The 20,901-nt window shown below is 40.0% G+C and overlaps 1 protein-coding gene across 1 annotated transcript in view; it reads left to right on the top strand.

Annotated features, from left to right (window-relative positions):
- Nucleotides 1-20,245, top strand: part of Gfral (GDNF family receptor alpha like) — a 49,750-nt gene extending 29,505 nt beyond the window's left edge. The window contains exons 7-9 of the mRNA XM_005377916.2: nt 18,461-18,556; nt 18,645-18,717; nt 20,113-20,245. Of these exons, the coding sequence (XP_005377973.1) occupies nt 18,461-18,556; nt 18,645-18,717; nt 20,113-20,185 (242 nt within the window). The 3' untranslated portion in view covers nt 20,186-20,245. The remainder of the gene's footprint in view (nt 1-18,460; nt 18,557-18,644; nt 18,718-20,112) is intronic.
- Nucleotides 20,246-20,901: the final 656 nt, after the last annotated feature.

Below are 20,901 nucleotides of genomic sequence, written 5' to 3'. Positions count from 1 at the left end.
AGCAGAAAATTACTGAGGAGCAGAGAATGAGGTGCGTAGTGACGTACATGGTAAAGGACTGCCAAGTCATAGCTGCAGAAAGGTGTGTCTCCTCAGGCATTTGAGGAAGCATTTTGGTGGGAAGGACGGAAGGCAAGTTCTTACCTTCCACAGTAGGTATAGATTCCAGCAGGGAAGCCCACTGCCCTCCTGCAGGTAAAAAGATTCTAGTTTCTTCAGTCTACCCCTAATCTATCTAACTTAGGGCTCCAGGTAGTCTTTTCTGATGATGGGAGATTTGCCATTCAGTATTATCAGAACCTTGGTCAGTCAGCCTAGAGAGAGGAAATCCATTCCTTTGGGCTCACATGTACCCCTCATCTTTGTAGTATAACTACTCTTCATTGTACCAGCAGAGTTTGGCCAAAGAGAGAGCCTTCTTGATTTATACTAGGTGGATCACTACTTGGTCTGGTTATGGAAGCCCTTCTCTGCGTGATTGTTCTGGGGAAGGCATTAATCCGAGGTGTAGAAATCTGCCCACTTCATGTCTATTATGGGTCCTTCCAAATATTCCTTCGCCTTGGTTCTTGCTAAAAGTTCCTCCAGTTTACTCTTTCTACCCCTCTAAGCAAGGAATTCACCAGTGGCTGTGAGCAGCAGTCTTTCCAGACAGAGTAAATGGCCAAGGGAACTGCTCAGCCCTCCTGTGAGGGGCACTTTCCTCTCGGGCCACCTCCGACTGAGCTTGTAGTGTGTGGGGGCCATTCCAGGAGCCAAGGGTTTGCTTGACCTGATAAGACCTAGAGGGAGCCAGCCACCCTGGGGGCCAGTGGCACAGCCGTGATTCAGGACCCCTGGGGCCTGTGCCCCAGCTCTCCTGTGAGGGCTCTCCTGGGACACTGTGTACCCTGCAGAGAGCTCGAAGAGGTAAAGTGTTCACTACATGCCGGGTAGTGGGTATGGGTAACAGCCTAAATTCATTGCTTGGTTCTCGATTCAAAACTGAAGCATTGAGTTCTGTGTTTTATCTTACCTTGCACTGCGTCTTTCTGGTTTAGTTTTCCTTTACTCTTTGTTGGTGTTTGATGCTTTGTGACGGTGATTCTTGTGTTTGGAGTTTCTGTGAGGCTTTCACTGGTGCTAACTTGTTTCCCAACTCTACTGAGAACAGTTTTTCCATTATAAATAAAATCTCCTTTACCACAAAGACAACCCCAAGCTATGGAGCAGTACTAATGGACACTGAAATTTTGGTTATCAAATCTGAGTAACTGTCTGAAATAACTAGAGAGTGTGTTTAAAATAGAAATATTTAGCTCTTGCTGTGATAATTCTGAATTAGTCACCCAACTGTGAAGCTAAGAACTCTGTTATTTAAAAAAAAAGTCATGCAAGTGGTTCTGATTTTAGCCCAGTTTGGGAACCACTTCTGCAGTTCACATGTGGGAAAAAAATCCAGTCACCACCCAGAGGCCCCAGAACCTGTTTTCACTCACACCTCGCAGAGAATGAGAAACGTCTGTACTGAGAAAAGCAACTGCTTCATCCAAGTTTCTGCAAACAGCTATGGATCCCTCTGAGCCTCTTGTCCCTGGGTAAGCAGCAGTGAAAGCATGGGCGAGTGAATGAATGAATCAGCACCTACCATATTTCTGTGGCAGCACCATCCTTGAAGACCCTCGCTTTTCTTTCCCATGGTGGAATGCTCCTCATAATGCAGTTTCCCTGTTAAGATCCTCAGACCTTTATGTTCCCACTCACGCTGCAATTTTCAATTCAAATATTTGAGCAAACCAATCAGGAATTAACAAGACGAGACTGCTGCTGCTAACTTTAACAAAAGCATTTTAAACTTCTTTTATTTTCCAATATTTCTCCTCTTTCTCGATCTACTTTCAAAAGTTCCTAATAGTAGAAATATTTTATAGTTGATCCTTGAGTGTGTCTACTCTGTAAGCCACAGACCCTCGTATGTGTTTGCTCCTAAATGTTTGCCTCCTCTTAATGTTCCACAATGCGCTTGCTCTGTAGGCTAATACGATGTTGACAGAAGATTGTGCCCAGTAGATTTATGAGTTGCTTTTGTACAATAGCCATATAAAGTGCCTAAAGGTATATAGAGTATTAAGAGAAGAGTTCTTTTGATGAGTAACTGCTTCTACCTTTAATTTCTTATTTTGGCACTAATTCATTTGCCTATCAATGTCTCATCTTAGATATCAAAATATTAGCAAGGCTGTTTATCATCTCATTTGTCTGCATTCAATGGACAGACGATTTATTTGGCAGATTCATTTTGGCTTACATTTCATCTGTCAACTCCTAGGGAAGGTCTGGATATAGCATAACATTCCATTAGTGGGTGTTTTTTAGAAAGTCTTTTAAACACATCCATAAATGATGAAGGTACATAGTTTTATATTTTCTAAACTACATAAAATTTTATATTTGATTTTAGCAAAGCAATTTAACGAGTGAAAATGAAATCAGTACAAGCTGATACTCACTTTTTAAAATTTGTGTCCTAGTATTTATTGTCCTGTGAGCACTGACTGTTTGAGAAGGGTTAAGGAGTGGCTAAGTGAACTTTGAAAGACATTTCCATCACAGAAATCACTCTCTCCTCTCTTTATCCATTTCTTTCTCTTTTTCTGTTAGATGCACACATATACACATATACACATAGGACCCTCTCTTACAATTCATGTTAGTCTTCCAGGAGCTTTTATGTTAAGTTTTGGCTTTAAATAAATCACTTCATCTAGCCAAAACCACTGACTTTTTCTTGGTTTCAACACAAAACTCCAATTCAAGTCTAGTTTCCTTCAAATTCAGTGCAGGTGCTGAAAAAGCCTCCTCGTTTTCCAGGGAATATTAAATGGAATTTCTCTACTCTGTATTCATATTTATAACATAGTCTCTAAACAGTCCAGTATTTTGTATTTTCTGGATTAACGTGGCTCCATGGTGAATTTGTAAGCCATCAAATTCATAGACACTCACTTATAAATGTATGTTTTTCCTCTTAGAAATCAGTAATTATTCCTTCAGGATCTTGTTTTTCATTATTTGCAAACTCTTTTGAATACTTAAAAGAACAGGCATGTATATTTAAAGTCAGCAATAAAAAGAATAATAAAAGCAAATAAACCATTTCTTTAAAATGAATTTAGTTACCACTCAGTGTAGAACTCCATAGTAAATTTTGTAACTTTTAGCTTTTATGTGCTTTAATTTATAGACTTAGAGTTTTGGGTATTTCTTTGGGTTTGCTCCTCAGGGATAAATCAGTGTATTTAACCTTTATTAGCTTTCAAATCCAAAACATTAACAGAGCCCCTTCCTTCACTCTCCTTCTCTCCCAGGCCAACTCTTGGATTTTGATTAAAGACTCTGATGAACAGTACTGCTGGTAGTCAATGTCCTGTTGGGAGAACTGATTGTCCTTAAGAGGGCACAGCCTCGGAGGGGTGATGCAGCCCTCACATCTGAAATGGAGATTATAATAATCATCCCTAGCCCCCATTGTCCATACAAAGGTTGTAACAGTTAATTCACAAAGTAACTGTGACATAGTAGAGCCTGGTAAATAATAAGCCTGTCTGTTGATTTTGAGGACTCTGGTAAATCACAGAAACCAGCAGACTTTGCATAATTAGGTTGTCAGGGATGAAAGTGGGAAGACAGTTTTGGGGAGCTCTAAGGTGTCATATGCTTTGGATAGTTCACTTCTTAAATGGTGTTATCTCAGAATGATTACAGGAGAGATGGCCAGTTAAACCTAACCAGCCACCTACTTCACTGTGCATAAGAATCACAAGGTTCCTAGATAAAAATGCAGATTTCCCTCCAGTAGGTCTGGGGTGGGGCCTGACTTTTACATTCCAACCCAGAGGAGGCTGATGCTATTTATCCAGAGATCCCAGTGGGTACAGCAATGACCTAGGTAGATGATCTTCCATTTTTTAAGAAAAATATTATTATTATATGTAATATGTACAATAACCTGCTTGCTGATGAAAAACAAATGATAAATGATTTAATGCATTGTGGCAATCCAGTAATCAATTTTTCATGGACTCTGTTGTATTAATGTTTGGAAAGTGTTCAAGTAGATGTCCTTACAGTTGAGCAAACTCTTGAGCTCTTATGCTAATACAAAGCAGTGAGTCTCAAGCTTTAGCAACACTGGAGTCACCCCGAGGGCTTGTTAATCACATACTATTGGGCCCCCATTGCCAGAGTTTCTGACTCAATAAGTGTAGGATATAATGTGGATATGTGCACTGCTAGCAAGTTCGCAGATGTATTGCCACTGCCCATCCAGTAACTACACTTTCATAAATCCTGGCTCAGAGTACTCCTTGATACTTCCCTGAAAACCCTCCAGAATCTGAACTGTCAAGCACATGATATGTACCTCCACAAAGGGAGTTTTGACATCGGTTGCTTTCTGACATTATCCCTAGTGTCACGATCCTCAAGTGTTTTCAGATTTCTTACCAAGTCAGCAAAACAAAAGTTCTCATGACCTCCTGTTGATCTTAAACAATAAACATCCCGGACTCAATAGCAAGAGGGCACTGCTTGATTTTATTAAGTATGAACAAGGAATTACTATATCCTACATCCATAAATATCAGTGGTCATCATGTGATAAATGTGAAAATGGAGACTTGGATCACTGGAAAGATTCTGATTGACTCCATAATTTTACCTTCCATGTTGGTAACAACTGATGTGATAAAAATCAAGAACTGGAAATCATCAGTACAGTGGCATCAGCCTAGTTTCAGTGTACCACATACAACGTTAAGAGAATGCAGTAGTGCTGATGGCAGTGAAATTAAGCTTGGAGATGGAGTGTGCCCGCCAGCTGGGCCAGCTTTCCTGTTTGAATATCTAAAGCGCAGTCTGAGTGCTTTTGAGTACTTCGTATTTTCCGTAGTAACTTCTGCAACTTTAAAAGACATTTGGTTCCAGCAATTGAAATCTGCATCAGAACTCTACAGATAAAAAACTCACAAGCTTTTAGGCTCATTCTAGATTTACTGACCTCTGAAGATAGAAATGAGAAAGTCAGACAATTGAACAGACTATTGGACTTCTCCACCCTGTCTGATGCTATAGTGAAGATTATAGTGGAAGATGCCAGTTTAGTATAGTGGAACCTGTAGTTTCAGCTGGGTATGGAGCCTTGCATTCAACACTACTTTTGATATAATGCAGTGATTTTTCAAGCATACTATCACTTGCCGTAAAGAAACTGCAGAAAGAGTGAATGATTAAGGACCAACATAAGATCTTTAAAGCATCACATCATATCAGTGATATCAGGATATGGACCAATGCTTGGAAATAATCCCAGCATTTTAATGACTACAGTGAAAATGTTCATGGACTTCCTTGCAGCTTTATCCCAACATTGCACAATAATAGCGTGGAGAAACTGAAGCTGCACAAGGTATGCCCTTCAAAGGGAAGACTGACGAACATCTGAAGATAGACTGGCCCTCTAAAACTGCGTCCTGCCTGTGCACACAGCTGACTTGGTGTTTGTTTCCTCCAGGTCCTGAGAAAGTGAACACTAACTCTACATCAGACATAATTCCACCCCTTCAGTACATTTTAATTAATTTAATTTTTGCACTTTAAATAGGTATGCTTTATTTTACTCAAAAGGAAACTGTGGCACTTAAAAGTTAGTAACTTGTCCAAATCAAACAGAAAACAAACGGAGCCAGAACTTAAACAAGAAAGGTTTTTTGGCACTAGAAACTATGATTTTAAACACTATAATATACTTTTCTCATCTAATTATGTGATATTTATAATTGTTAACTAATTATAAAGATTACACTTCCCAGGAAACCTGTATGCATAGAACAAGAGGATATTTGAAAGAAGTGTTTGATGAGAAGGGGTTGATGCCTTATGAAGAGCAAAAGCCTAGGAAATGAGTTTGATTCCTAACTACCTGGTGGTATAGGGAAGGTCAGTTATCTTTTCCATAAACATCAGATTTCTCATTCATTAGATTTTGGTGCTGGTATCACAGAAATAGGTGGTCTCTGGTATTGGATCTGCTCAGTGTTTGCTGGTTTTGTGATTGAGATTGTGCTCAAGAACTGGACATATTCATTAAGCCTTCATAGCCCCTACCAGGGCCGGCTCCTACCAGAAAGACCAACAGTCATATCAAGAAATTCTCCTTTTAAAGATTGCACTGAACCGGGCATGGTGGCACACGCCTCTAATCCCAGCACTCAGGAGGCTGAGGCAGGAGAATCCTTGCAAGTTTGACACCAGCCTGGGCTAGAGTGAGCTCAAGACCAGCCTGAACTGCATAGTGAGACCCTGTCTCAAAAAAGACAAAAAAAAAAGTAAAGATTGCAGTGAAATTTGAAGCAATCTTGTATCATTTCTTTCCTAGTCTTTGTAAAAATACTCATTCTTTCATCTGCTCAAATTGAGATTTTGAGTGAAATGGTTCTCTCTATTGTTGTTATATTTTATTGCTTTACTTTCCAATTTTTGAATATGTTTATAATGTATCCCATAACAATAGGACATGTTTCTGTGATTCTATGACTTATATGTATAAATCTATAAAATTGCATAATTTTAAAGTAAGAAATAATAATTTCCATCTAAGGCACACACCAAGGATGAGGCTCACTTCTGCCATCTGCACATCCAGTCAGTAGGCCATTGCCCACCACGCAGACCAGGTACGACTGCAGGTACGATACACTGTACTGCACTGTCGTGTGTGTCATGAGGCTAAAGAAATGTGCCTGTTGAGTTACTTTTCTCAGGACCTGTGCACAGGGATTCTGTTTTAATTTGGGTAATTTAAAATCAGATTGCAGAGAAAGAGACCCAGCTTCTCTCTCTGAAGAATGAACTAAGGGAAGCATCATATCTACATTTGTTGGCTAAGATTCCCATCAGACACTCTGAGGAATTGTCTGGCAGGTTTTATTTTAGGACCTTTCAAAATTCACTACCCTCTTAAGAGAACCGGCGCGGGAGGCATCCCATTCCAGTAGATACAAATGCTGGCTTTAGTTTCACTGCTAGGTTTTCTTGCACACAAAAGTTCTCAATAAAATCCAGCTGGTTCAAATTTTGTCTGCAGACCTGAAACACAAAAAAAATTTGGCTTGGCTCCTTATTTTGCAGAAAATGCTTCGCGGGCTGTAATCTGGAAATACTGCAGTGTACAAACCCCGCAGAAACAACAGGAGCACAGCTGGCTCCTACCTTCGCCCCTCCACTTTCTCCCTGCTTCACCCTCAGAAGGCACAGGCTCTGCCAAGGGAAGGGAGAGGAAGGAGTCAGTCCCTGGGCGTAAGATGCTGTGTGATCATCTGTGACTACCTTTGTTCTTTGCTGCAGCCAAAAAGCAAAGATTAAAGAGTTGCCGTTGACGACTGAGGCATTGAGGCATCGTTAGAGAAGAGGACTTAAGATCATGGAGGGAAATAAAACAGCACAAAACTGTTACAAAAGCATCAGGTTATCTTTCTGTTTTCCACCCTTATGCTTTCATTGGCTTTAAACAATCCCCTTGTTGCCCATAATTGGGGTGGAGTTAATGCCAAAGCTGCATAAAATAAGCAATCTTTCCTTTATGCTTCGTGCATCATGAGTGTGTATGTGAAGTCATGAAGATCATTTATTATGAGCATGTGTATTCCTGGTTTACAGTGCCAAGTATTCTTGTGACAGCACTATAATAGCGTCAAATGTGTTCCCATAAAACACCATATGCGGGCTCGCACCACTTCCTGACTGGCACCTGTGTGCTGGATATGATCTTAAAGAGGGGCTCTTCGGAAAATGCTGGTTTAGGCAAAGACCTTTGAGAGATAACTGAGCAACAAGTAAGGATTTACGGAGAGTTCACTGGTGATGGCAGCGGGTCATCGTCATTATTTTCCTGGATTCTTGAAAATCCTTTACAACACTGTAAATATTAGTAATATTCTCTCAGTCAAAAGGTTGTGAGAGTGCTCTAAAATCACACTGATGTCTAGTAAACTGTAAAAATGAGCAAAACAACTTTTGTTCTCCCCCCTCATCACTCTTTGGAAAGCATATATTTAGGACATGTGGTGTAAGTCAGAGGAAACAAATCCATTTTTAAACCAGATAAAACAATGCGAGGTGGATGAAGGTTGTGCTTGGCATCAGTGACCATGTAGTGATGCTTTGACCGTTGCTGTGTGACAGAGACATCCATGTCTGTCTCTTTCCTCCCTGTTGCTTTGCTTCAGGGTGCAGTGGTTTCCTATTTTTGCCATTGAGGCCGCTTCTGTACTTTGTGTTTGCCGTATTCCAGATGTGGTGCTCTGTGAGGGCCTGAGTGCTGTGAGGGGGACGCTCTCTGCGGTGCACCCTGGCTGCTTTCAGAACACCTGAGTTGCAAAAAAAAGTCGTCTGGGAAGGGGATCAGAAGTCAGAGGGAGCAGGGAGGGCTGGGAGGGAAAAGAGGCAAAAAAGAATGGAAACACACGGACCAGCTCCTTATTATAAGTGTAGTCAATATGTACTGCAAATGTGTACTAATAAAAACACATTAAAAAGGGGAAAAGGTCGGAGGCCACAAGTGTCTTGAGTGTCTGCCTACTTAGTTGGGAGACAAATCCCTCTGGAAGGAGGAAAGGCACGTAGATCAGTGTGCGGAGCTTCTGTGAGGGGTGCCCTGCCCTGAGAGCACCACGCAGTGTTACCGGGACGTGTGGAAAAGATGCCTCTGGTTGTGCTTCAGGTTTCCAGGTCAGTGCCTGAGTCTCATTCACTCTCTCCCTTCCCAGTATAACACAGCGTAAAGCTTACAATGGTATTTTTGTTTGAACTACATATGGTAGTTATTACCTTGAAAATATAAGCTAAACATATGCTACGACCCTAATAACTACTTCCAGCACTTCTACATGGCTGCTTTGACCCAATCAATTTCTCTATTTGGCCTAAACTTCAATTCCAGCACCCCTTCTATAATGGAAATATTGTTGCTTTTCACTGTTTTTATTCTTCTAATACTGCCAGGTAGCAAGCTGGAAAGGGACTTTTAAAGTGGTAACATCTTTTACTGATCTAATTGTTTCTCAGTTGGTAAATCTGACTTACCTGTTACCACCTTTGTACCTTGTTTGTCACCAATTGCTTATTTTGTAAGGCCTGTATTATTAACTATAACTCCCAACCTCAAGCCTGCTCCTCCCTGCCCTCCCCTTTAGTGAGAACTTTATTGCACTAGACTATGAAATGTGGTTTACACTCTGATTTCTCACTTCCAAAATCATATATTTCCTTTTCTCTAACACTGACTTTCCACCCTGGATATACATTTAGCATATTTGCAGAGGTTTTGTAAAGTTATGAACACACTGTGTTTTATCTCCACTTTTTTGTTGGCCTATTAATCAAAGCCTACAACAACAGAAATTACAAATCATTAACAATAAGTGCTCTATAGTTGATAGTAATATGTAACCACTGTCAAAATATACTTTTCTAATTAAAAAATAATAGCTTTTATTGTATGTCTACCTTCTGTGAGATAACTTTTCACCTTGACTCATTTATACCTCATAATGAGCCAATAGTAGTATTATCCTGTTTTAGTAGAATAGGAAATTGGGGCACAGAAGACTTTAAGGGAAAAAAAGGAAAAGGAAAAGGAAAAGTAGTCCAAACTAAACATTTAGCACATTTTAGCACAGGGTCTTGAATCCATGGCTGGAAGCCAAAGCCTGGCCTCTTTCCGTTGTGCTACCCTACTGCTCCCTTTGCTTGAATGTCTACATTGACTGCTAAACTATTTTTATCTCTAATTCTCATTTTGTCTTTGTGGATTTGTGTAAAGTAACAGAACAGCTGGAAAATCCATATTTACAAAAGTGCTAATGTCTTGTATTTTAAGACAGCCTAAGGATTTTCAGGATTAGTAATAATGTGGTCCTGTCTGGGATATAATTTAATCCTAGTAGAGATAATGATGTTCCCCCCAATACTGAACTTATTTTTGAGATAAGTTGAACCTGAAACTAACGCAGACCTAAGCCCAGTGAGGAGAGACTGCATTGAATGCACACCCTTCCCTGCTTTGTTTCCAAGCTGGGAGAAAATGTTCCTGCTGTGGCGGTGGAAAGATCCTTGAGGTTCCCCCACTTCTCTGCAGACCACTGTGCTCCTTCGCACTTTGCTCAAACGTTGCTGAGGTTTGGATCTTAAGTGTCCCGAAGTCCACATGTGGAGGAAGTGCTGAGCAGGCTGTGGCCCTTGTGGGGTGGAAACACCTCCGGAAGGCCATCTGTGGAGGAAGGTAGGCTGCCGAGGGCGCGCCCTGGAAGGGATTTGGGACACTCGCTTTCCTTTCTCTCCTGCTGTGCTTCCGGCTTTCCAAGCGGAGCAGGTTTCTTCTGCCACACGCTGCCACACGTACTGCAACTTGCAGCCTTACCTCCATGGCTGCGTCCCAAGATTTCCTCATTTCCGGCTGATTTTCTCTGGTGATTCCCACAGCAGCAGAAAGTTGACCATCACAGATGCCTTTTCCTGTTTTCTTCTCCTGTGACTTAGCATTCAACTGAGGGAGGAGTGGAGAGCAAAGAAAGAGCTACTCTTTGTAACACACCGACCGTCCATCAGCAGTTTCCATTGGTGGTGTGTAATTATGCCTGAATTCATCAGCTTTTGGTATGCTGTACAGTAACATACAATTGCCAAATTCTGGTAGCTTAAGAAGGCAAAGACTTCTACATCCTACAACCTGCAGCCTCCAGCCGCCTGCGAAGTGTCTGTTTCCAGTTTCTAGAGTGAGGACAAAGCCGCAGCCGCTGTCTGGAACTCTCCGTTCCTAGGGCAGTGGGACGAACACGAGCAGGACGTCCCTGCAGGGTCTGCTTGGCTGTAACACACATCTTCTCTGCTCTCATTTGCTAGAGACACGAGTCATGGTCAGGCAGTGCCCTCACTGAGGGTGCTGCTCAGACTCACAGGGCGCCTGCCCCCTTTTTATTTTACAGTAGAAGAGCAGTGAATCCTCACTGAAAATAGTACACTTGATCGCAATCCCCTAGCTGCACAGGACAAGCAGGCTTGAAGATTACATTAACTGTCCAAATGTAGTGGACGCGGTAGACGACTCCTCCAAGATTGCGATTTAGCTCTCTGATTCCCTGACACGGGCTACCTCCTCCTTATGGCGGGCTACGGCATGAGCGATGACAAACTGTCTTCTCCTCTGTTGTTCTTTTGTCTTCACTCCAGATTTTTTACTTGACCCTGTTCATTTCATTTGCCTTATCAAGTAAAACTCTAAGCTGAATAATAGTGAATAAAGGCAACATTTATTAAGCACCTATTTTGTTCCAAACACGGTTCTAAGATCCCTTCACACCTTATTGTACTTGATTTTTAACAATAATTTCTGTATTGGATATGCCCCTTTAAAGATGAGCATATAGATTCTCAGTAATCGCCTTCAAATGAGTGGGTAGTTGGAGGCAAAGGCACTTTCTAACCCATATTTTATGCTAATGCTTCTGTTGGTACACTGTGCATCATTCTTTTTAATAAGAACCTTCACTTTAAATACATGCTCTATTCTCTCTCTCTCTTCTACTCCATTTCTATCATGTATTTGGAGTTTTTATTTTTCTCAACCCTAAATTTCTGCTGTACATCCTAATTAGAACTCACCTACCAAACTACCTTCCACAGTGGGACTCGGCTCCTAAGCTTTGCCTTGATCATGGAATTTCTGTTTTCAGAAGCATCCCTTGCTCTTTTTTGCTCCTACTTTTATCCTCTTCATGTCTAAAAATCCTCCATCTGATTTCTAAGGATTTGGAATGCAAGTCTGTCATATTTCCTTACGCTTCTCCCAAACCACTGGTGAGAGATCTGCTGGGCTCCCAGGATCTGAATAGGAGACATTGTGGTGCCAGGTGCTTATATATGTGTGTGCTTAGTGAAGCCTGAAAACTATAATTTAGTGCTTCCATTTAGGGACACAGAATGGTGTTCATATGATGTTTTCCAGCTCTCCACTGCATAGTTAAAAATAAAGTTTTTCCAAGAACATCCAATGTATACCCAAAATATGTAAGTGCTTATCACCAGTCACGTGGATTCCCAGATCTATCCTCTGGGCAAAATAAATGCAGGCACTGTGTTCCAAACAGTTATATTAATAAGTGGAAAGCTCTTGCACTAAAAAACAAATCACATAAGTAATTTGTCTTACACAGAATCTTCCAAAGCCATTTGCTTATGGCTTCTTTTATTTATTTAACATATAAAAATATTATATAGAACTAGTTTTCCATGAGAAGCCATTTAGAAGAATCAGTCTCCCCTAAAATATTTGAATTTACTGTGTCCTATTGAAATCGGGTTTTGGAAATAAAAACCAACAGAGGGTTCTACTATTGTACAATAGCTGGGGAAGCTATTTCCAAGAAAGTAGTCTTTAGTGGACACTTGAAGAAAAAGAATTCTACTCCAGGAAAAGGTAACAGCAACAGTTCTACCAGTAAAAAAAAAAAAAAAAAAAAAAAGACTTGGGATATTGGATAAACTGGAAGGTTGGGAGAGGAGATTTTCAGTGACCCTAACAAAGTGGGCAAAGATGAATGTATAGGATTGAAAGGGTCATGTAGGACCTTCTAGACTTGGTCAAGTCCTGGGATTTTCATTTTAACTTCACTTAAAAGCTTTTTAAAAATGTTAAGTAGGGAAGGTACACTATTTGGTTAGGGATTTTAGTCACTCCGATTGCTATTGATTTGAGATAGCTAGGAGTGAAGATAGGAAGATAACTTGAGAATAGTGCAAGTACTTATCAAAGCAGTTCTCAAGGAGTATGATTATGGCTTTAGCTAGTTCAGTAGGGAGGGCAGTGAAAGAAGAAAGATACAGGCCAATCGTGTGCAAGGCCCCATTTCAACTCCCAGGACAAGCTGATCCCCAACCACTAACTGACAGATGAGGCATGCATGTGATTGAGGTAAAGGGAAAAATCAAGGGTTATTTCTGGATTAATTAAATGATATGAAAGACTTTTATCATTTACTAAGATGAGACATTATTTTAATTAGGGAATTTTAAGTTTAGTTTGTCACTTACTAAATTTGAAGTAGTTTTGCGATACGCAAGCAATGATACCGAGAAGGCAGCTGGATATAAATCATTATTTCACTTAAAATCACTGGAAAATTGAGATCACTTTGCGACTAGATTTCTTCTTCTTAAAAGGAGAAGAGAGCAGAGGGCCAGCTTTGTAATGCTCCAGACTTGGAAGTTGGGGTTGGTGGGAGAAGCAAAAAGGAAAAGTAAACTGAAAGGCCGCAGTGGCCATAGATGACCTTGAAAGGTCACTTTCCCTCAGCAGCCTGGCTGGAAGTGCTTGGCGAGACAGGGTGAAGAGGCGACATAACTCACGCTATTGGCTGGTGAACAACGATCACTAAACACTGCTGTGGTGCTGGCCCTCTGCGGAGCAGGGCGGGGTCCTCTGCGAGGGCAGCGCAGGCAGTGAGGACGCCAGGGAAGGGGGTGTATCAGGCTGTGATCTCAGACATCATCCGGAACGCGGTCTTTGGGAGTGACAAAGTGCAAGAAACGGGGGGTATAAAATACTGAGAAAGCACGCGCAGATGCCTTTCTGCCTCCAGTGTTTGTCGACAGTTAAGTGCTCACAACTCAAAGAAAGGTCGGAAAAATGGAGGAAAGGAAGGAAAGGGGAGAAGGAAGTGAAGGAGGAAAGGCACTCGCAAGCGCAGTGACTCCTTCCTTTCATCCTCGCGTTCATTTCCGTTCTCACTCTCATTGTGCACTTTCCCCCGGAGGCCCCCAAGAACTGTTAGGCAGATATCAATTTTAATAATAAAGAATTAAATAGCGAAGAATCTTTAAAACAGTCTTGCTAGTTTAGCAATTACTAGTCTCAGTTTTCAATACAAAAAGAGAAACGCAAAGAAATCCTCCAAATTCTTTGCTTTTCTTAGATGTCTCTGACCCAGTGGCCAGGATGCTTGCTTTGTGCCTATCAGTATACAAATTAGAATTAATCTCCAGCGAAGGACATTGCTTCACGAATTTTCATTGCTTGAGTAAGCCTGTGCATTGCTCCGGGGAGACTGGATTTACATCTTAGAAAGGGTGAAAAATAGTGATTTATGTGAAGATGCCTGACTAATGTCTGTTAAAAATAAAACTAAGTAAATATAATCAGATGCTGCACGGTAACGCACGTGCCATTGGAGAAATGTGACGCTGCACGCTGTTCGGCCACTGGAAACTGCAGGCACGGGGCACAACGACAGGCTAATTCCACTGTAAGTTAGACTCGGTGTTGGCTGTCAAGGAGGCTGCTGAATAAGGGGAACGAGCAGCACAGGTCCTACGTTCACTTCCGGTTTCCCGCAGACCTGTAAATCTACTCATAAGAAAGAAATACTGCTTTATTTATATTTTCCCCATTTAAAAGTGCAATAACTTACAAAACTCTCTGCAACATCCCCTGACTCCACGGGACTGTGAAGACTTTCCAGGATGTCTAAATTTATTTTTTTTCCTTATTTTCATTCTCCAGTACTCAGCCACTCAAAAACAATGATACGATTCACCAAGGTAAAATCATACACATGTCCAAAAGGGTAACTGTTAGTGAGACTTTCAGTTTCAAAGAAAGATAGCAGAAACCTATCTGCAAAAGAAGTGATACTGTCACCATTATACTATTTTACTGAAAACTTTCATACCTTAAGAACTTCCATATGTGAAACGCAAAATTATGAAAGTTATGAATACAGTAGAAACTATTCCTCTCCTTATCCTACAACTATTCCTCTCCTTATCTTACATTTTCCCTATGTTATTGTAAGCTTCCTAGTGCTTGCATAGTATAATAAAAGATAAGAATTACTGCTCGATTCTGGGAATACAGTTTTCCTCATTTTATTTTTTTTGTTTGTTTGTTTGTTTGTTTTTCTTCCGGTACCAGGAATCAAACTCACGGCCTTGCGCTTGCCAGGCAGGCGCTGTGCCACTAAGCTAAATCCCCAGCCCCAGTTTTCCTAATTTTAGATCGAAGCAATTTTGTTTTCCAAGTTGGCTCCTCCTGTTATGTTTCAATTAAAGTGAAACGAAGGCCTACAAATCTACTGTTTAATTCCAGATGATCACATTTCATAAATTTTGACATTCATTTTTAATGTTTTTATCTTATGCAGTGTAACTTTTATAGTGCATTTATCATTCCAAATAAATTATAGAAAGCAGAATTGAAGTCTTTTTCAGCTTTCAATCACTGTTGAACAAGAATCTTAAAAGAAAAAATAACTTGAAATGTTGACAATTTTTTAGCTCATTTAGGGAGAAACTATTCAAATTTGTTCTTAAAGCAAGGTTGAAATTAATCTTGATTTCCCATAAAGTGCACAGGGATTTTATAATATAGTTTGTAATAGGGTTTAATTCTTCTAGGACATAACTCAAGATAAATAAGTCACTGGCATGTTTATCTATAAATACAGCAGATGGTGTGGGACTGAGGTTAGTTATCAACTGCCGACTTTAATTTCATGGCTATAAAGCACTGTAAACCTTACTATTTATAAAAGGAAGGGGAGAATCTCCAATGGGCTTCAGTAGCCAGAAAATGTCTAGTAATATTAATCTCACTAACTGATATTTGGTGTTCTCCTAGGGTGCAATATTTAAGATTGTGGAGTGATTGCTAGGCACATTCGAGTTTTCACTGGGATCGTTAATAGTATTCTTGGCATTGATCTATTATGACTTTGTTAATGAGTTCCATGTGGGTTAAATCTAGTGAATGAGATGATGCTTTCTAAACTTTTCTAGGTGAATATTTAACAATTATTGAAGACAATTTTATATGAAAAAGATAAACCTAATTTGTTTTTAATACTTTTTAATGGACAGATGAATCAAATTGTAATATTAATCAGGCTAATGTACTTAGGGAGAGAATTTCAGAAAGGAAATTTATAATATCATTTGAATAATTAGTCAGCTTATATGTATTATATATATTAAATAATTAGTTAGATTATATAGTTAGGTATATAGTTAGGTCATGAATCTGCTTAAAACTTCACGAAATATAATATACTTTAAAGATAAACAAAACTTCATGCTCTGGATTATCTTAAATATGGTTTTTTATTATAATATATTTCAGAAAGAATATATATTTGACAAGATTAAAATTAATTCTTCAAAAAAAAGGCCATCGTAAGAAACAGTATTACTCGAAATTGCTCACTATTTCCATTCTAACCTTAGAGTGGAAAAAAGTGAAAAAAATTCCTGAGCTCAACTCTATTTATTTATTTACTTATTTTATTTGGTGCTAGGGATTGAACCCAGAGCTGCTACACTGAGCTACATCCCCAGTCCATTTTATTTTTTATTTTAAGTCACTGAATTCCCCAAGTTGGGCTTAAACTTGCAATACTTATACCTCAGCCCCCCCCATACTTTTATATTCTAAAGAGTTTGATTTTCCAGTTCCTAAGAAGAAGTTTCTCAAATATATGATAGTAATTTATTATGCAACTTGGGAGATAAAAAATTTGAAGCTGAAAATGTTTGAACTGTTTTAGTTCACCGCAAGCTCCCTAACTGTGGAGCTGTATCGGCAGCCCCAAGTTGTCTAACAACCACTGTTACTTTTCTAGTTCTTGTCTTGGGGTACTTCTGGACAGCCCACCTGAAAGTTTTGCTACTGAAACTCTAGTCTGGCTACTGAGTATTCTTAACCTAAAGCTCAAACCGTAATTTCCCAGAGTCCTAGAAGTGGGTTTGTGCCCAACAGCACCTGTGGTAGAGAGAGGACTGGAGCGGACCTTTGGGACTGTATCTTCCCCTCTCTCTTCCTGTTCACAGCCTGTTGTTGCCAGAAATAATATCCTGATGCTTGATATCTCACTCACTTTTCTCGTAGCTGGAACAACTACCTGACACCCACAACTTAAAGGTGAGGTTTATTTTGGCTTGTGGTTGTGGTCCATAGTGCGCTTTCTCCAAGGCAGAATGGCATGGCAGAGGGACACAGCAGAGAAAAATCCACTAAAATCATGGCAACCAAGAAGCAGAGAGAAGCAAGAGGCCTAGGAGGTACACACAGCCTTTCAGGTTGCACCTCCAGTGACCCGCCTCCTACCAGGAAGCACCTTGACTAGCAAGTCAGCTCTTTGTACCCTTAGTTTCGTCACCTTCCCAAAGCCCTGTCTGCAAGCCTGGAGGCCCCTCGGGAGCTTCTAAATCTAAAGCGTGGCACTCAGTGTGCTCATTACTGTAACAGCTGTGCACAGATGTCTAAATTTCCAGGCCACCAAACTCATGAAACATTTAAACAGCAAAGCCTCTCTCAAGTGGAAGATTGCCCTATGTTTTTCTTTGTTTTGTTAATGCCTCCAAAGTAGTGAGAACCATCATCATCATGAAAGAAATTGCTTATTGGGATATTGGTTATGCTTTGTATTTGGATTTGTGGTAGATCGAGTCAAAACTAGGGATGATTTCCCTTATAAAAATCAACCAAAATTAATCTACTAATTATTTTTTAAGATTATATCATTTTTTCCTTAAATTAGAAAAGGCAGAGCAAAGAACACATACCCACAGGAAAGATTTCTTTTTAAGACCTGACCAGTAGGAAGAAAGATTTTAGAGTTAGGGAAATACTGAAGTCTGCAGAGACATGGGCAGGAAGACATGAGCCTCGGGATGATTAGGACTCACTGCTCTGAGAGACAGAGGATAGGTTTTGTTTTGTTTTTTGCTTTTTTTATTTTGTGAGAAAATAAAACCAAATTTCACAGCAAAATAATAAGAGAATAATAATAGTTAATAGGCCATGTGTTGTTATCTGTGAAGCAGTTAGGTTTTAACAGTAGAGAGGAAGGTCTGGCTGGTGAAGGGGCCAAAGGGAGATGGAGCCAAAGGGAGATGGAGCCGCAGGAAGTAAGTAAATCCAAGCTTTACCGTGTGTAGCGTTTGGCTCAGGGATTCTGCTTCATGGGAACTCACTCAAGACAGTAGGTCATAGGGAAATGAGAGATCCTCAGAGGCATGTGAGAACAAGCACTCCTAAAAAGGAGGAAAATTTCCCAGTATCTTAATAGGTAGCTTATCATAACTACATCTTGTTTTCATAGTCTATATGTAAGGTACAGTGAGTTATCTTATAAAATATCTTACATCTTTTACTAATCATGGTTTAAAAGTGGTTTCTGTAAGGAAATTGCATCATTAAGAGAGGAAACAAGCTGTTAAAATGTAAGGGTTTTCTTGCTTTCATGAATATTTATCATATTAAAATAGTGTCATAGAAATAAATCCCTGTTATGGTATTAAACAAATCACCCAAGAGATGAAAATAACATGTAACATTTCCATAATTTCATCTCCTTTTTATCATGTTTTTCAGATTATCCAATCCTGTCTAATGTCAAAGGCATTCCATTTTATAACAGAAAACATGCAAAGGAAATTACTCTAACTGGATTCCATTCTCGCGTCAATGGTCAGTTCAAAGTCAGTTCTCTATAACACTTCTATTACTTTTTCCCTCTAAAACTCCAGTGATCTTTTTAAAAATCTTCTTTTCCTAGGAGAAGTAATCTATGCTGTCATGTGCATGACAGTCACCTGTGGAGTCCTTCTCCTGGTTATGCTCAAACTGAGGTAACTGGATAGAACTCAGAGGGGAAGGGCTGGGAAGGCAACACTTCACTGCATTCAAACTCATTTCACTGGAGCTTAGCTCACAGTTGACCTGGGCTTGAAATCTGCTGGAAGCCGTGCTAAATCAACCTCCATGTTGGAGGGCTCCATGGAAATACTGCGCTCCCTGTTCATGCGTAAGAGAAATGTGATCAGAGGGATGTTTTCTGTTGCAGTTTTCAAGCACACGTGCATTCTGTGTTCCTTCCAATTAAACTCTTATCTACCAGTCTTTCTTCTTTATTTTCCTATAAAATCCAAGGTGAATTTTGCTGTATTCTTTACTCAACTTATTTGGAGGGCTGATAAACTCACACACATGGCCTGTTGTATCCTTCACACAATTTATATTTACCTGAAGGTTTATTCTCCACCCTAATATTTTATGCACCAGTGGATGTTTGTGAAGCTGTAGCACACACGTACCCATGGGTGTACTGAGCAGGGGCTGCAGCACACCCCGAGGAACACCTCGCCATTGCCTGACATTCATTTCCCCTCTCCCCGTCCTCCCTCTTGGCTGCCTGCCTTGCTGGGAGGTAGTGATACTGCTGCATGTATGTGAGGCTTTAAGATTTGAGATATGCTAATTTCCAGATTTCTAAGTTTCTGAGATTTAAAATATTTTAACTTATTTAGTATTGACAAATGGATAGATTGTGCTCATTTGCCTTTAATTGTTTTTAAATCTCAGATTTAAATATATACAATATTCATTTTATTAGTCATTATGTACAGTGGTACCTTGGTTCATGAACTCAATTTTCTTCATGATTCTGATTGCAAATCAAACTAGACAAAAACTGAAACAATTTTCCCCAGAAGGTCAACACTGAACCTAATCAGTGAATTTGATTTGGTTCTTGTTCACCTTGGATTATGACCAGAACTGTGTATGTGTACACATACATAAGTATAGACATGCACATAAACTATGGTAGTCAGCTTGGGAATAGAAACAGCACAATCAGACATTTATCTCCTAACAGCTGACCCCAGCAAAGGCTGAGGCAGCATACGCACACATATGCTCCTCAAGACACAATCTAAGACTTCCAAACCTTGACAGACAGGCAGACACAGGGAAGGACAGAAGTGAGAGGTGTCTGCAGCAGCAAGGATTCCAGCACGTGATTACCACATGCTTCGCCCAAGGGCATTCAGATTTATATACTTTTAAAAGTTACACAGTTAAAGAAAATATCTTTACTTGAAATAACATATTATTATTTTTTTTTTTTTTCCCGGTACTGGGAATCGAACTCATGACCTTGCGCTTGCCAGGCAGGTGCTGTGCCGCTGAGCTAAATCCCCAGCTCCTGAAATAACATATTATTAACTTTTGCTTTTATATAGAATCTCCAGAATTCCAAGTCAAACAAGGGATCCACCACGAATCCAAATACCTGGAGGAATCATCATTCACTAAGAGTCATGGATTGTTAGATGGATTCCTAAATATTTCAATTTCTTGGATGTTATTGTGAAAGGTCACATCCAAATTAAAACAACACTAAGATTCCACCTTACCCCAGTAAGAATGGCTAGCATTAAGAAATCAACCAATAACAAATGCTGGCGAGGCTGTGGAGAAATAGGAACCCTTCTCCACTGCTGGTGGGAATGCAGACTGGTGAAACCACTGTGGAAATCAGTTTGGAGATTCCTCCGAAAACTAGATTTAGAGGTCCCATTCAACCCAGTATCCCCCTACTGGGTATTTTCCCAGAAGATCTAAAAACATCATATCACAGTGATATATGTGCACCTATGTTCATAGCAGCACAATTTGTAATTGCTAAAATGTGGAAGCAACCCAAATGTCCATCCACCGAGGATTGGATAAGAAAATTATGGTACTTTTATATAATGGAATATTACTCAGCTGTAAAGAAAGATAAACTCGAGGCCTTTATATTTAAATGGTCACAACTAGAGACCATACTCATAAGTGAAATAAATCAAACATACATGTGCAAGCACCGCATTGTGTCACTAGTGTAAAACTTGAAAGAGTTAATTTAAACTCGGAGGTATGATAGACACTGTGAAATGATAGGAAACCACTGAAGAGTAAAGGGCTTCTGGGATGTGGGAAAAGAGAAGGGAAAGAAGGAGAAATTTTGTATGTATGTATATACAGGA

The sequence above is a fragment of the Chinchilla lanigera genome, unplaced genomic scaffold (assembly GCF_000276665.1).
Source record: "Chinchilla lanigera isolate Chin_1 unplaced genomic scaffold, ChiLan1.0 scaffold00010, whole genome shotgun sequence".
NCBI lineage: Eukaryota > Metazoa > Chordata > Mammalia > Rodentia > Chinchillidae > Chinchilla > Chinchilla lanigera.
This window is presented reverse-complemented; position numbering and strand designations above follow the sequence as displayed.